The 17,143-nt window shown below is 47.9% G+C and overlaps 1 protein-coding gene and 1 non-coding gene across 2 annotated transcripts; one reads left to right on the top strand and one right to left on the bottom strand.

The window, feature by feature from the left end:
* Positions 1-392: 392 nt before the first annotated feature.
* LOC116668395 lies at positions 393-556 on the bottom strand. Its single transcript, XR_004325562.1, has one exon. It is a non-coding gene; the product is annotated as a U1 spliceosomal RNA (small nuclear RNA).
* Positions 557-2,649: 2,093 nt separating this feature from the next.
* On the top strand, positions 2,650-9,882 carry MUL1 (mitochondrial E3 ubiquitin protein ligase 1). The gene is made up of 4 exons (XM_006188285.3): positions 2,650-2,876; positions 6,012-6,099; positions 6,529-6,649; positions 7,926-9,882. Exons 1-4 carry the CDS (start codon positions 2,757-2,759, stop codon positions 8,653-8,655), a joined length of 1,059 nt encoding a protein of 352 aa, XP_006188347.1. The 5' UTR covers positions 2,650-2,756; the 3' UTR covers positions 8,656-9,882.
* The last annotated feature ends 7,261 nt before the right edge of the window (positions 9,883-17,143 follow it).

The following is a 17,143-nucleotide window of genomic DNA, read 5'->3' as shown; positions in this document are numbered from 1 at the left end:
CACCCTCTATTCTGCTTACAGAACTCAAATTCCTTCCCTAGCAAGGAGGGTTAAGTTGAATCACTCTCCCAGAGGCCTTTGTTGCCCTAATTCCATTGGACCGGGGATAGTAGACAACTCTGCCCATGTCCGCTTCTCCACAGTCTCAAACAGCCAGAGGTTCTACCTCCTGGTGCCCAGACCAGAGCTTTGGGTGTAGGAGGGCGTTGGTTGTGGAGTGACTGGTGTGTTCATCTTCCTCTTTGTAATTTTATTTTTATTCTTATTTATTTCCTAATTTTTTTTTTTTGGTAGGGGTAGGTAGTTAGGTTTACTTATTTATTTTTAGAGGAGGTGCCGGGGCACTCTACTGCTTGAGCTACACCCTCCCCCTCTTATTTATTTATTTAAACTAGGGGAGCGTTCGAACGCAGTCCCCCACTACCACAAATTACACAGTCAAGTTTCCCGCACTTGGGAAAATCACAGGGGTTAGCACATCCCGAGTACAATGAATGAACCTCGCCCTGGGAAAAACACCTTTGTGATCATGGTATGTCCTGTTTCAGGTAACTATCATCTCCCTCTTTTTTAATATTTATTTATTTATTTATTTGTTTATTTATTTATATTGAAGAACAGTCAGTTACATTGTGTCAATTTCTGGTGCGCAGCACAATGTCCCAGTCATGCATATACATACATATATTCATTTTCATATTCCTTTTTCACTAAAGGTTATTACAAGATACTGAATATAGTTTCCTGTGCTATACAGAAGAAACTTCTTTTTCTTTAATCTATTTTTTATATAGTAGCTAACATTTGCAAATCTCAAACTCCCAAATTTATCCCTTCCCACCCCCTTTTCCCAGTAATCATAAGATTATTTACTATGTCTCTGAGTCTGTTTTGTAGATGAGTTCATAGTCTCTTTTTCCTTTTTTTTTTTTTTTAAAGATTCCACATATGAGTGATACCATATTCATCTCCCTCTTTTTTAAATTCAAGTTTTATTAATTTGAAACATCTCATACATTCACACTAAAAAAGTACAAAGGACTGAAAAGTCCCTCTGTTCTTTAGCCACCTGATCCCCTTTTAAGGAAATAACCAATCTTATTAGCTTTTTATGCAAACATGCATATTCTTCTCCCTCCTTTTTAGAATAAGTGGGATCATACTCAGACAGTTTTGCAGTTTGCCTCTTCACTTTAGTATGCTTATATACACGTTTAAAAAATTTGCTTAACCAATTGACTATTGATAACATTTAGGTTGCTTTTATTCTTTTGTTATTAAAAACAATGCTGCAATTTATAACATATATTTGTCATATTCACATGTGTATTTACGTAGGAAGAATTTCTCGAGGTGGGATTGCTCTGTCAATGGGTGTGGTCACTTTTAATCTTGGTCAGCATTGCCTAACCATTCTCCATAATGTCCAATTTTACACCCACCAGCAATATATAGGAGTCTCTGTCCCCACACTCTTGCTAACGCAATGTGTTATCAAACTTTTGGACAAGCTTCATTTAAAAAATTAAAGTTAGATCTTATTTTGTATGTATGTAGCAAGTTCATGATCATCCCTTGGGTTGAAAATCATCAAAGGTATCTGGTGATGTTGACAATCTGGAGATTCTAGCCCTATGTTCTCAGAATATAATTCTTGTTTGACTCCTAGCATAATTAAGGAATGGGGTAGGAAAATGTCATGGATCGCCAGCTGCTTTAATGAAGAGATTTTACTTTTGTGGAGCAGTTTACAGTTTTTACATTTTACAAACATTGATTTTGGTCAATGGGTACATCCTTGTAGTTTCAATTTAAAGCATAACCAACCTGTAGGAGACAGCTGGATGAACATAAGCTTTGCAGGTTGATGTTTTGGATAAAATTCTGGGTATCTCTTGATTATTTTAGGAAGGAGATCACTATAGAGTTCAGAAAAAGAGTCTCTGAAATCTGCTGTATAGCTGTGTTGTGAGGATTAAATGGTATACTGTTCGTAAAACTTTTTGTCACAGTAATAGGCCCTTAATAACTGTAGTTTTAACTATTAGTTGTTAAAAAGTATATTGTATGTGGTGATGGCAGATTAAGGGGCTACTTGGGTGATATAACCTGCTGTCTTGGAGGTAATATCTCTGTAGACCGGTAAATTCCTCTCTGGTATTCATTAGCAGTGTGACTTTGGGCACACCCCGTAACTCTCTGGTCTCAGTTTTCTCATCTGTAACGTGGAAGAATAAAATCCAAGACTCAAGGTTTGCCCTGAAGCTTAAATGTGTAATACTCATAAGTGCTTCTTAGACATTAATTCTCTTCTTTCCTCCCAACCCAATGGCGGAGACAATAAACAACCCATCAAACGCAATAATCCCAGGAAACCAGAAGGACCGAGACCGGGATGACGCAAGCAAGGCAATTATGGCCAGTGCGCCGCGCGTCGAAAGGGTAGTGGAGCGACGAGCTATCACTCCCTACCGGCGACGCAAGAGACTGGACCCAGCTGAAGCCGCTGAAGCTCAGCCATCACCCTGGCAACACCGCCTTCCGGTCTACTCTGCCCCTCCCGTTTCCTGTTCCAGCGTCTTGCGTCATCGCTGAGCGACCGGCTACGGGTTTCCCGTAAGGACAGTCCCGGGGGTGCGGTTCCGGGTGGAGGGAGGTGGAAGGAAGTGGAAGGAAGTGGCGGGAGGCGGAGGGTGGGGTTCGCGGGTCGCGGGGATTGACCGCGGGGCTTGTTAAACCCGGGGCTTGTTGCAGTCATGGAGAGCGGAGGGCGGCCCTCGCTGGGCCAGTTCATCCTCCTGGGCACCAGCTCTGTCGTCACCGCCGTTCTGTACTCCGTGTACCGGCAGAAGGCCCAGGTCGCCCAAGAGCTCAAGGTCAGTGCTGGAGTCCGCCTGGCCTCAGGCGGTCATCCTTCCCGGGGTAATGGTGAGCCCCGAATTCGCCGTGGGCCATTCCACTCTCGGCAGCTATCCAAGAGAGGAAACAGGCTCTGAGGGGGTGTCACCCGGCTGGTAGACAGAGGAGCTAGTTCAGAATTCGGGTCTCGTGATAACTGCTTCACTGCTTCCTTTCTCCTAAATCTTTCTCATTACTCAGAATGAATCTTGACCTAAATACTTTTTTCGACAAATCTTTATTGAACACCTGCTATGCTTCAGGCACTGAGGGTATCGCGTGGATAGAACAGACACTAGTCTCTGCCCTCATGGAGGTTCCATTCTAGTCCACCCAGACAAATAATAAACGAGTCAATCAGATTTTATGACACATGAGGGTAAGTACTACAAGGTAATGCAGAGAAGAGAAGAAATGGGATGCTGGAGAAAGGGAGGTTTGCTGTTTTAAATAAGGTGACATTTGAGCAGAACCCAGGAGGGGCAGAGGGGGTCCGTTCAGATGTTTGGGGAAGAGCAGTTCAGACAGAGGGAACAGCAAGTACAGAAGCCGTAGACTGTACCCATTTACATAATTACTTTGCTCCTTGCTTCTATATTCTTTTTATATTACAGCCATTTAAAAAATACCACTCACTTTCCTGAGCTACACTTAACCACTTACACATTTCCATCTTGGTTTTAATTTTTCTTCACAATAATTTCTTGGGAGTAGATAAAAGGACACCTCCAGATTGCAAATCAAGAAATTGAGACTCCAAGGAAAGGCCTATATAGCTTGGAACTTAAACTTTGGTCTTTTGCTTCCCAGCATAGGATTGTTTTTCTGGTTGACCTTGCTCTATTGTGAAAGTGTGGGCCGCTCATGAGAGATGGACTTCATTAGGTCAGAGACAGCATCTTACTTATCCTTCTTCCCTTCTAGGTTCTAACTCAGTGGTTCACAAGCAGTAGATATTTAATACATATTTGTGGATTTGTTTTGGCTGAAATTTCACAATACAACGGTTAGGGCTTGATTTGACATTTATTTGGAAGATGGATTCCTAAACCTAACTAACTTTATTATCATCAGATTCTTTTCATTAAGAGCTTAGAAACAAATGTGTGAAATCTCTACTGTGAAGGGAGTTTTGGAGCCTGGCTGGAATGAACCTAATTACCAAGGAATTGAATTTGTGGTGTGAATGACATCCTGGTGAGATTCCAGCTGCCCTCTTGTTTGCTTAATTAAATAACTAAGTTACTCCTGAAGTGATTGGCTATGAGTGTAACTGATACTTCACTTTTTGAATCCGAATCAGAAATCACGTTGGCATCAAGTTGGCTGGAGGTGGGATCCTTTGAAGCAGCGAGCTCTCCAGGACCCATCTTCGGGTATCTTAAAAGCTTTGCCAATTCGTTCCTAAATGAGGATGAAATAGCCACTTTCTGGAAAAAACAGTTGAGATTCCTAGTATGTTAGGTTCTATTTTCTTGATCAAATTTCAAAACTTCCATAGTGGGGTTTGTGTCTTACCGTTTTACATTTCTCATAGTGATGGGAATACATGTTTATTGTATGCCTACTATGTGCCAGCCCCTGGTCTGTATTCTTTGACATCTTAAGTTTCATTTAATCCACATGAAAATCCTGTGAGGTTGTTTTCCCCACCTTGTACAGAATTTGAGACTCAAATTAAGTTCACAGTAGATGCGTTGAAGCTTGATTCAATCTCAGGTCTTTCTGACTGAATTCCCCCTCTCTTCCTTTTTAAAAATTTTAACCAGCTATCCTGTGATGGATACTTGACTGGCTGTGTGACTTTGGGCAGATCACTTCACCTCTCTGAGCCTCAGTTTCCTTATCTAATTGGGGATAGTGATGTCTACCATATAGGGGTGGTATGAGCATTAAATGGGGTTATACATTTAAAGTGCTTAGTAGAGTGCCTGGTATGTAGTATATCTAAGTGCTTATTCACTGATTTATTTATTAAATACATATCAAGTGCCTAATGTGTGTCAGGCACTATTCTTGGCACTAGGGGGACAGCAGTGAACAAACAGGGTCATAGCTTTCCTAAGTTTAACAGCCTGGTGGAGGGAGAGACAGATAATAAACAAGTAAATAGAACTGTTTAAGTGTTAATTGTTGCTATTGCCATAATTTTTATTATCTTCACAGTAGGTGAAAAACCACAGTAGGTGGTTAATACATTTTTATTGACCTTGCTCCTGTCATTTACTGTGTCACAATGGCTTAAACTTAAAGTGACCTTAATAGGTATCCAGCACCTCCTCACCTTCCTTGTCTGACCCCCTTCAGATTTGTTGACAGGGATACCCTGAAAGCCAGAACTGTCCTTCATTCATCCCTGAATCCCTAGCACCCAGGACATAGATGCTGAGGAAATGTTCAGTTTTTTTTTATTATTATTAATTTTATCTTGCTTTTGATGCAGCAGTGACGGGCTTGGTTGGTTCCCAAGCAAAGCACAGCAGGTTGGAAGCTGAATCAGCAGGGATGGGAGAACTGGGGGACGTTAGAGGCAGGCAGCAGCAGAGGGAACTATGCTCACCTGATTACGAGAGGGAAGAAAGGCACAATAAGAAGCAGACCAATAGTGTTTGGCCCAGGTCCTCGACCTTGTCCTGTAATGCAAAGCCACCTGTTTATTGTAACGTCTGATGCAGAGCATGATCGGATAAGGAAACAGTGATAATAATACCTACCGTTGCCCGGGCTCTACCGTGTACTGGTTTAGGTGCTTTTTCACATAAGCGCCTTGGATGCATGGTTCCATGTTGTCAGGAAGAGATCACATTACGTTCAGTCTATGGTATGCAAATTGATTAATACCTTTTATGTTTTCTTAAAGAGTTAAAATGCAAAGGAGTGAATGCTTGGTTAACTGGAGAAAGAGTACGTGGTGCCCCTGTTTGAGGCGCTGCCCCATGCCTGTTTATATGGTAAAATTTTCAGGATGCAGCTTTGGAATCTGATTCTCTGCAGTCTCTTTCCTGCCTATTTCCTTATTCTCTCAACATGAAAAGTGGAAATAGTCTTTTTTTTTTCATTTGTTTGATTGAGCATGTAGTATTCAACAGTCAGTTCAGTCTGTTTACATTTAGGGTGCTAAAAGAATCCACCTGGGTGAAGACTTAAAGAGTATTCTTTTGGAAGCTCCAGGAAAATGTGTGCCTTATGCTGTTATTGAAGGTATGCTTCTTTATTGGTAAAATGAAAAATAACTCCCTCTTCTGAAAGTTTGATAAAGATCTTGGCTGACATTGAGGGCCTTCTTTAGCCTTGGGGCACTGGTTCAGAACTTGGACTTTGGGATCAGAAGGACCTGGGTTATTGCTGTGTGATCTTGGGGAAATTACCCAACCTTTTCAAACCTCCATTGCCCCATCTCTGAAATAGACATTACAGGGTTGGTGTAAACCCCAAACGATGCAGTCTGTGTCTGTGTAACTGCTTAGCAGAGTGCCCACAAAGTGTACCTCGTAAGTTACATAAGTTAAATGATGGCATTTTTATCATTTTGATTAATGAAACCAACTCAAACTGAAAACAAAACTTAAATTACTTCAAAGGAAAGGGCAGAATAGTTCCTCAGAAATAAAACAATTTGTTTCCGTTTAGGCGCTGTTCGATCTGTTAAAGAAACACTTAACAGCCAGTTTGTGGAAAATTGCAAGGGTGTGATTCAGCGTCTGACGCTGCAGGAGCACAAGATGGTGTGGAATCGGACAACCCACCTTTGGTGCGTATCCTGGCTCCACCGACCCAGCCCTCACAGGTGGTCAGGTCAAATGCTGGTGAACGCAGGTCAAACCTTGGCAACCACCATTTTACTCTGTTTCTGTGAGTTTGGCTCTTTTAGATCCCTCATATGCATGGGATCATGCAGTGTCTGTCCTTCTGTGACTGGGTTAGTTCACTTAGCTTAATGTCCTCCAGAATCATCCATGTTGTCGCATGTGGCCGGATTTCCTTTTTTTTTCTAAGGCTAAATAATATTCTCTCTTTCTTTTTTTTTTGTATATATATATTTTTTATTGACGTATAGTCAGTTTACAAGATTGTTAATTTCAGGTATGCATCATAATGCTTCCATCATACTTGAACATACATATATTTGTTTCATATTCTTTTTTCACCATAAGTTACTGCAAGATGTTGAATATGGTTCCGTGTTATATAGTATGAACTTGTTGTATATCTATTTTATGTATATTAGTATCTGCAAATCTTGAACTCCCAATTTATCCCTTCCCACCCCTTCCCTCACTGGTAACCATAAGTTTGTTTTCTGTTTGTGAGTCTGTTTCTCTTTTGTAAATAAGTTCATTTGTCTTTTTTTTTTTAGATTTCACATATAAGTGATACCATATGGTATTTTTCTTTCTCTTTCTGGCTTACTTCACTTCGAATGACATTCTCCAGTTCCATCCGTGTTGCTGCAAATGGCATTGTTTTATTCTTTTTTTATAGCTGAGTAGTATTCCATTGTGTATGTTAATTTATATATCACAACTTCTTTATCCAGTCATCTGTCGACGGACAGATTTTCTCTTGTATATATATTCCACATTTTCTTTATTCATTCGTCAGTGGATATTTTGGCAGTTTCCTTGTCTTGGCTATTTTGAATAATATTGCAGTGAACACAGGAGTGCAGATATTTCTTTTAGATTCTGATTTCAGTTCTTTTAGAGCTATACTTAGAAATAGGATTGCTGGGTCATATTGTAGCTCTGTTTTTAATTTCTTTGAGGGATTTATTTAAGTTAAATCGATTTCTCTTACGGAGCAAAGGGAAATAAACAGCGGTGATCTGTGATGGTGTTTGTTGCCCACTCGGAACCTGAAAAATGAGCTTCCGTCTCCCGGGGCCCTGGATGATTGTGAACTCTGTTGTGCTTTTCCCCTTGCTTCAGACTTTATCCTGCCCTCCTGGTGTATCGGTGAGCTCCATCCCTGCCTGGGCGTGAGGTAACTGCTGTCCTTCGTTTTATCCTGAGTTCTCATTCTTGTAGGAACGACTGTTCAAAGATCATTCACCAAAGGACCAACACGGTGCCCTTTGACCTGGTGCCCCACGAGGACGGCGTTGATGTGGCCGTGCGGGTGCTGAAGCCCCTGGACTCGCTGGACCTGGGCCTGGAGACTGTGTACGAGAAGTTCCACCCCTCCATCCAGTCCTTCACGGATGTCATCGGCCACTACATCAGCGGTGAGCGGCCCAAAGGCATCCAGGAGACCGAGGAGATGCTGAAGGTGGGGGCCACCCTCACAGGCGTGGGCGAGCTGGTCCTGGACAACAACTCCGTCCGCCTGCAGCCCCCCAAGCAGGGCATGCAGTACTATCTGAGCGGCCAGGACTTTGACAGCCTGCTGCAGAGGCAGGAGTCGAGCGTCAGACTCTGGAAGATCCTGATGCTGGGCTTTGGCGTTGTCACGTGTGCCACCCTCTTCTTCATCCTCCGAAAGCAGTATCTGCAGCGGCAGGAGCGGCTGCGCCTCAAGCAGATGGAGGAGGAGTTCCGGGAGCACGAGGCCCGGCTGCTGAGCCAGGCCAAGCCCGAGGACAGGGAGAGTCTGAAGAGCACCTGTGTCGTGTGCCTGAGCAACGTCCGGTCGTGCGTCTTTCTGGAGTGCGGGCACGTCTGTTCCTGCGCCGAGTGCTACCGCACCCTGCCGGAGCCCAGGCGGTGCCCCATTTGCAGACAGGAGATCGCCCGGGTGATTCCCTTGTACAACAGCTAACAGCCTGCCAGGGCCCCGCAGTGAGACGTGGGAGGCCCCCCCTGCCCGCTCAGGGGTGTTTATCTCGAGGCCTTTAGAAGAGCAGCGGTGGGGCAGCTGTTACCTCACACCCCCACCTCAGGATGCTGCCTGTTCGACCTGCACCCAGCGGGGGACTCACAGCCCCTCCCCGGGGTGGGCCTGGGGGCGCTGCACCCCTTCCGGGAGCCTGGCCGGCATGTGTGCGGCTGAGACCACCTCATCCATCTTGCGCCAAAGCCAGTGACTCCAGCTCTTCTGCTGCAGCATCTTCTCGTCCCTTCTGCGAGCTGTCAATTCCTGTGGACTTGAGCCTTGAGTGACTCGGCCAGAGAGGAGGCAGAGCTGCCCCCGAGGAGACTCTGTCACGGCCTTCCTCCTCTTTGCTTACACCCCAGGAAATGTGTCAGGCAGGACACGTCCCTTGAATCCCTTTCCCCTCACCTGCTTGCCTCCTAAATGTGCACATGTGTGTGTCAGGACGACAGGGAGTGAAATCCCACATCTGCCCTCTACCTAATGGGTTGGAACTCCGGTCAGCAGAGTGAAGAGAGGTCATTTGCAGGGACACTTGGAATGGTGCTCATTCTCTGATCCCCTGGGGCAGTGGTGACAGGGCACCTTTGCTGCCGTCCTCCTGAGGGCTCCACAGACCTAGAGAGAGGGCCACCGGAGCCTGCTTCCGGCCCTGACTTGGAACTCCTGAGGCCTGAGAGGCCGAAGGGTGGCTCCAATTTTTCCCTGCCCGAGATGCGCTGGAAAGCCCCCTGCCCCCACTGCCCTGGGGAGCAGTAAGGACGCCGCTGCCCCAGCCTCCTGGCTTTCTCAGCTCCTCACCCAGGCTCTCACCAAGGAAAAGGAGCAGCCGGCATCCTGAGTGTGGGGCCTTTTCCAGGCTTCTCCCCTCACCCCCTGCCCCCCACTGAAAAGTGAACATCCTATGGGTGTGATCACAGCGCCCCTTCTCATTACGGTTCTCCCCCTCCCTCACCTGTCCCGCTTGAGTTCGTGAGTGTAAGCAGTGGGAGAACCTCTCTCCACCTCTGAGTAGTCAAAGGTCTGTGCACAGCGCCGTCTTCTCTCCCTTCTTTGGCTTCAAATATCCATCCCCCAATCCTCCTTTGTGCAGGGGAGGTGGGGGTGCTCTCAGGGGGCAGACACCTGCAGTGTCCAGTGTGGACAGCACAAATAAAACGCATTATAACTGAGTGTTAGCCTGTCACTTTGAACAAGAGCTCAGTGGCTAGGCTTCCCCAGGGTGGGGTTGAATCCTGTTTTGGGGGAGGAACTGAAGACCTGGAGGCCTCTGTGTGTCCTTTCTCAGCCACGAGGTGGCTTTGGGGTCCCCCAAGTGGGTGCAGCTTAGTGATGCTGGAGCTGGGGGTGGGGTGGAGGAGTCTCTGGCCAGCCTGAGAGAGGGCCCTCCAGAAACATTCCTGTGGGTCATGCCTGGCCTCACTCAGGGTCATCTCTGTAATAAGTCAGTCCTGGTAGGCTGAACGCTGGGGCAGTGAAGTTTCACCTGTTGAGAGAAGGGGCCGGACATGGGGTGTTGGGGACAGGAGGGAGGAAATTAACATGTAGCGTGTACCAGATACTCTTTCAGACTTTAATTTCAGAGCTGATCCTCACCAGACACTGCAGGCACTCTTGGCACCTCGTCTTACAGAAGAGGAAGCAGGCGTGTTGGGGGCGTGTTCACTGGGTCAAAGGTGCAGTGCTAGTAAGGGGGGATCCACATTTAAACCCCAAGCTGTGTCAAACTCCTGACCCTCCTGCTCACCAGCCATGGGGCTGACCCCTCAGTGCTCACATGAACACCCCACAGGGTGCTTGTCCCCACGTGAGTGGAGGAGACCACGCTGGAGGAGCAGGCAGACGTGATGAGAGCCCCCTTGCCGATACTGAGTCCTGTCCAGGGAGGTGTTCAGACCCTGGCTTTACAGACAGGTGTCCGGAGGAGGGGTAATGGGGCTGACCTCTGAGCACCTCAAAAGCATCTGTCCTTTTCCCCATGTCCTTTCAGCAGATTCTTTGTAGGAGTCCGGATGAATGAACCACCTCTGGGGGGTTATCTATCAGATTCCAGCCCTTGGCAGAGATTTCATAAGTAAATCTGATCAAATGATTGAAAAGCAGGGAAGGCAGCCTGTCTCAAACCCTAGCAGATTCTTCTATCTTGATTGTTCCTCCAAACAGAGTTGAGTTACCCATCACGGGAGACCCAGGAGCCGCACACCGTCCCTGCCCCAGGAAGTGGCAGCTGGTTTGAATTCGGGCACACATGCACCCAAGTTCTGAATCTGAGGTCCACACTTGGTCCTAGCCTGGTTTGTCGGAGACTACCTCACACTCTCCATCACCCGTGGCAGCTCCCAGCTTCCATTTAAGGAGCCTCCTTGCCAGCAGGGTTGAAGGGGGCTTAAACTGATCCGTGGGACCAAGGCTAGGAGCGGGGGTGACGGGAGACAAGGAATGGACGGTGGGATTGTTGTGACTTTTGACTCAACCCCTCTGCTCAGCAACTCTCACCCTAGGCAGACAGCATCAGGCAGGGGTCATCTTGAATAACTGCTCCAGGTGTTTTGAAAGTCTGCTCTGCACCTGATAGGCTTGAATGCTTGCAGCCCTACCAAGTGGCTGCTGTTCCCCACTTCACCAGCGAGAACAGCAAGGCTCAGCAGGGTTACGCGTTGCTTACAGCCACATGTCTCCACAGCTGGCAGACACCAGGCATGTCACTAAGATTTAGGGCGAACCAGCAGGGGAGGCCTTATTACCCCTTCTAACAGCTTCTGTGATTTGTCCAAGGCTATCAAGGTAAGACTGTGAGGCCACGCCCTTTGCCTTTCGGCATATTGAACCTGCCAGGCCGAGAAGGGAAGTTGTCCAAGAGGCAACTGAGTCGTAGAGACACTGTTTTTGAAGCCGGTCAGCACCTTGAAGATCACCAGTCCCACCCCTGGTTGGCTTTGAGGTTCCCCAGCTTATCCTGGTGGAGCAGAGGCCAGAGGGCAGGTCTTGGGAATCTTAATTCATTCAGAATTGCAATATAAACTTCGAAAAGCAAACAACAAAATCAGGCCAATCTCTGACACCCTTTACAACCCTGGTCCTAGGCTGGGTGTGGGTAGAGCTGCCATGTGCGGCCTCGGGAACACTCAGAGGAAGAACCTGTCAAGTTGGTATCGTTGGTGAAACGTTCATCTAAGAAACGTTTGCTAAATGCATATTCTGTGCTTGGGGCTGCAGATCGCAGTCTCTGCCTTCCAAGGGCTCAGAGTTGGCTTTTAATGTGTCCTAATTGTTTGAAAGCAAATAAGCCCTGCGGGGACAGGTCAGATGGGCTGCTCTTGCTGTTGGAGTATTTGTGGTTCACAGAATATTGTAGCTCGGAGGACCTTTGAGATTGGCCTGGTTAATGCAGATTCCCTGACCATTCAAAATAAACCTACCAAGGGCAGTGTATCATTGCTGCAGGGGAGCCGAGCAGAGAACCCCTACCCCGCAGAGCCTAGAATGATATATTTAAAACACCAATCTGACCCTGGCACCTCCAGGCCCAATCCCTGGCTCCTCCAAGGCATACAAAGGCCCAACCCCTGGCCACCTCTCTGAGCCTCTCCACATCTCTCTCTGCGTCTCACACCTGTGGCTCCAGCCACACCTAGCCTTTGAACTTCCTTAAACATGGATGCTTTGCTATCGCTGAGTCCTGCCTCTGGAATTCTGGTCCTTTCTTCACCTTTAGGTGTCCCCTCCAGAAAACCCTCCCTGACCCTCCCCACCGAGGTGGAGTTAGGTGCCCCTCCTCTGAGATTTCATAATCCAGTCTTCCTGCTCTTACCCATCTTGCCTCTGTCTCTGGCAAGAACTGTATCTTATTTCTGCTCCAGCACAAGTTTTTAGGTCGTCACTCTACACTAATCAGAGCTAACATTAGGGCTTGTTCTTGGCAAGGTACCTGTTCTTGGCAAGTACTGGCCATGATTGATGTCATTTAATCCTCATCAAGAGCTGTATGTTTGTATTACTCTTACTTTAAAGAAAAGGAAATCAAGGCCTAGAGAAGTCAAGTGTCTCACTCAAGCATCCAAGAAAGACAGGATTTAAGCCCAGGCAGTCTGACTCCAGAACCTGAGCTCTTAACCACTGAATGTATGGAGAATGAGTGAGGAAACTAGCGAATGAGATAGTGGCTGTGGGGCCAACAATCCTGGACGGCTGCCTGGAGGAGTTAGTGATCAAGTGAGAGTTGAGGGTCATGGCTTGGTTGTAAACAGCGAGGAAAGGGCCTCTCTTAGGACCTGGGGTCAAGCTGGATTGTGTTTCTCACATAATTTCCAGTGACCCGCCCAGAGCTTTGAGGACTCCAGGCAGGAAGGAGAATACTGTCATTGCGTGGTGGTAAATGGTTGGGAATGGGAACACAAAGACTGGCTTTCCCTTGGGTCCTGGCTCTGTTGCTGTGTGATCTTAATAGAGTGAATGAACCTCTCTGGGCTTCAGTTCTATCTATAAAAGGAGCAGGTTGAATTAGAAGCTCTCCAAGTCTCCATTGAGCACTGCCATTTTGCACATCTACAACAGAGCAAGTGGATGAGGGAGGAGGGAGGGCAGTTTTCCTGAAACCTTTCTCGAGGCCGCTGTCAGAGGGATGAGACAGGACCCTCTTCAGGCTCGCCGCCTGCCACAGCCTCGGGACCACGTTCCCAGGAAGCCAGGGAGATCAGCACATTTCTCCCTAATGAGATAGTGTTAGCTTATCAATTTTGAATGAGAGAAGTTTCCATGTACTATGTCCTGAATTGCTCCCCGGAGTGCTCATTAGTCACTTCCCCTGCAGCTGCTGCCTTATTGTTTTTCAGATGCCAGCCGAGGGACCTGGCATTTCCCTTCCCCGAGAATGGGGCACTTGAGTCCGACCCAGGGACAGTGGCACTGGGAAGAGGGGCTGCCGAGGCCTGAGGGAGGGCCCTCAGCTCTTGACCTTTACCCTCTGTCCCAGCCAGAGCTTCACATTGGGTGCCTCAAATCGAGATTCCTCTAGGATTGGGCTGTGACTCTGGAGGGCCATGGCTGATCTCAGCAAGAATTTAGTAAGCACTGAGGGCACCAGTCACCTTGTATCTGTAACCTGAATGGCCTCAAGTCTGGGGAGAGGGGGATTCCATCTGAGGCCATACTAATATTAATGTCCAAATTCCCGTAACTTCAGGCCTCCCACCCCATCATGATCTTCCCTAGTATTGAAGATGCTTCATAGGATGAGGCTTCGTTCATACTTGTGATGCAGGAAAATGGGACGCAAGAGGATGTCCGTGTCCTAGGTCTCGGGCGAGCCCCTGGGACACGCCCTGCCAAGTGAAGGTCCTTGGCTCACTCCCTTAGAAAGAATTCAAGGCTGAGCCATAGTAGATGGAAGGTAGATTTATACAGAAAGATACATACTCCATAGGCAGAGTGAGCAGGCCATCTCGAAAAGCAAGAGAAAGGCCATGAGGTGGAAGTGCAGCATTGTTAGTTTTTATGGGCTTGGTAAATTCATATGCTAACAAGTGGGATGGCTAGTCCAGCTACTTTGGGGAAGGGGCTGGGAGTCCCAGGAACTGGGCCATCATCCACTTTTTGACCTTTTATTGTCAGCCTTCAAACTATCTTGGAACCTGTGGGAGTACCATTTAGTATGCTATTGTATTACCATGAGTGTATAAGGAAGCCCAAGGGCTACTGGGAGTTGAGTTTTCCGCCATCTTGGTGCTAATTGCTGTGTCATTCTTTTAATGGCGGTGCCCTGCCCCCTCCCCTCCTTCCCTCCTGTCTCACTTGCTGTAAGTTGGCTCAGAGTCTTGGTTTCTTCCTATCCTTCCCCACCCAGGGACTTAACGATGAGGGCCCTCTAATGCTGCCATCTCTACCATGACCTCCAGGTGGCGCTATGCTCCTATGGTTGAGGCTGGCTGGAGGCCTTGCAGGAGAAACTGAGGTGACACTTCCAAAGGCAGGTGCAATTTTCTCTTCCAAGGGATGGGGAACAGACCTGAGAAGGATGCTGGGCTGCTGGTTTCAGGTCCAGCTGGGCACAGGCTGGAAAGATGAGAAGCAGGGAATTTTCTCTACAGTTCCTTTCTCTGACTAACCCAGGAAGCTGGGTGCAGATGTGAAAGTTCTGAGAAACCCAGAAAATTCAGGTGGGAAAAAAAATCTCACATGTCTCCTATAATTTTCCAGGCATTCACATCTTTAAATATACTAACCATGATTTCTTTCAACAAAAATGAAGCATGCATAATGCATCACATGTTCTTAAAATACCCAGATGACTTCACACTAGTAAAAGATGCTTAAAAAAATTGCATGGAATTGATTTTGACTTTCTCCCCAGAAGCTTTTGCTCAGAGAGGCTGCTTCTCCCAGCCTGGCCTGCCTCCCTTGCTGTCATCTCCTCTGCTCTGTCTTTGCTTTCTGCTCTCTCCTATGTTAAGTTTTTCCATCCTCTTCTATGTTGCCTCTTGTAGGAGAAGGAATTGTCAATTACCTTACTTGGCAGTTCTGCCTCTTGTCTAACCTGTTTTCCTCTTGCCTTTGAGTGTGTGTAAGAGTTTCATCTTGTGTGTGTTTGTGCATCTGCCTTCCTCTCTGAGACTTTTCTTTTTTAGCCTCTCTGCTTCTGCTGGATTCTGTCTGCTTCTTTGAGTCTATCTCTTCTCACATATTCCTCACCTGTGTCTGACATCTGCCCTTCCAGACTGGTCTCTCTTCTTTATCCCCTGCTCAGCCCAGGGTCTGGCAGGGCAGGGTGGGGAGGGCCTCCGTGACCACGCATTGGCTGCTCCTCTGTCTTCTACCCTTCCTGTTACCCAGGGAGTTCCCTTCCTAGGAAGAAAAAGCCCTCTGTCCACTCCTGCAGGCCCTGGAGGGCTCTGGGTGGTGGGATTCACTGCCTGGAGTGGTTCCCTGCTCTTAGTGACTCAATCAGCTCCTCATCTGATCCTCACAGTCTCCCCTTGAGGCTGATCTGGTTACCCCAACTTTACAGCTGAGAGGAATTCTGGCTCAGAGAGTGAAGTGACTGCCTGGAGGTCACGCAGGTAAGAAGGGGTGAAGCTGGGATTGAACTTGGGTCCTCTGATTTACCCTCATTTCACCTGCTCATCACCAGGCCCAGTGGACAGAACTCCAAGTTGGTTGTGGGGAGACCTGGGGTCTCGTCCTGGCTCTGTTTCCAGCTGGGCAGCTCATCTTCCTCATTTGAGACTGACTTCTCTCCACAGTGCAGTGGGGAAATGCCCCTCTCTGCCCTGCCAACCTTACAGGTTATCACGGACATCAAATGACCCTGCGTCCGTGGGGTGGGAAACTGCTTGAATAACAGCATGTGGGAACCCAAGGGTCCAGAGCCACACACAGCCCCCTTGCTGGGAACCTAGGCTCAGAAGTCAATGGCCACATCTTGCTTCCCAGGGTTCAGCCCCTGCAGGTCTGACCCCAGGTCTGGGGGAGAGTCAGGGTGACGGCCTCTGGGTTTAAGGTATAAAAACTCTTCTGTTGTCACAGGATACTGGTGGGGAGTGTCATTCGTAGGATCCAGCCCTGCATTCTTTATCTGAAGGGGCTTTGGGGCTCTGAGATCCCCTGGCAACTATATACATGATTTTCTGCATCTGGGAAAGAGAATCCGTCTCCTTCACTAGATCCCCAGAGGGGTCCTTGGCCTGCAAGAGGTTTGGATCGAAATCTGCAGTCCCTCCATGTGTGGGGAGGCCGAGCTGCAGAGGCTAGAAGCAGCTTGTCCCTGGTCGCCTGTCCTTCCAGCTGTCCTCAAGGAGGCAGTGTCACTCCACAGTTGAGAGCTCAGCCTGGAGTCAGACCTGCTGCTTCTCCTGGGCTCTGTGGCTTTGGGCTTGTTCCTCAACTTCTCTGGCCTCAGATCCCCTGAGGAGGCCATAGGATAGAGATGACAATCACAGCCCGCTTCTGCGGTTAGCGTGTGTGGATGTGTATTTCCGGGGCGTGGGAAGCTCTCAACAGAGCTCGGTGGTGAGAGTTTGCGGTCAGAGGGCCTTGCTACCCTTGCTGAGCTCGGTGGGGTCAGCTCCTCCTTAGTCCCCTTTAGAGGTCACTGTTGGCTCAGCTTGTTGTCTGGTGAGGTCAGGTGCTCTTCAGTCAGGGGACTTCAGGCCTCTTGGGGCCTGGACAGGAGAAACCCGACAGAGGGTGAGGTATCCAGAGCCAGACTTGGAGCCAGACCCCCGTTCCCAGCCTCCTGGTCCTCCACCCTTTGTCCATGAGGCCAGCATCCTACCATCCTTCTCTGCCTCCCTCACCCCCCTGGGGTCATGTGGGCACGCCGTGGTGCCAGGCCTGTCTGCTGTCCTCTCCTCCTTGCCTGGGCCTTAGAGGACAATTGTTTTCCAGGGTGACAATTGTCTTCCATCCTCTGTGGGAGGATGGGCAGTGGTGGGGGTGG

The sequence above is a fragment of the Camelus ferus genome, chromosome 13 (genome assembly GCF_009834535.1).
Source record: "Camelus ferus isolate YT-003-E chromosome 13, BCGSAC_Cfer_1.0, whole genome shotgun sequence".
NCBI lineage: Eukaryota > Metazoa > Chordata > Mammalia > Artiodactyla > Camelidae > Camelus > Camelus ferus.
The sequence above is the reverse complement of the archived record's forward strand: the minus strand, read 5'-3'. Positions and strand labels throughout refer to the sequence as shown.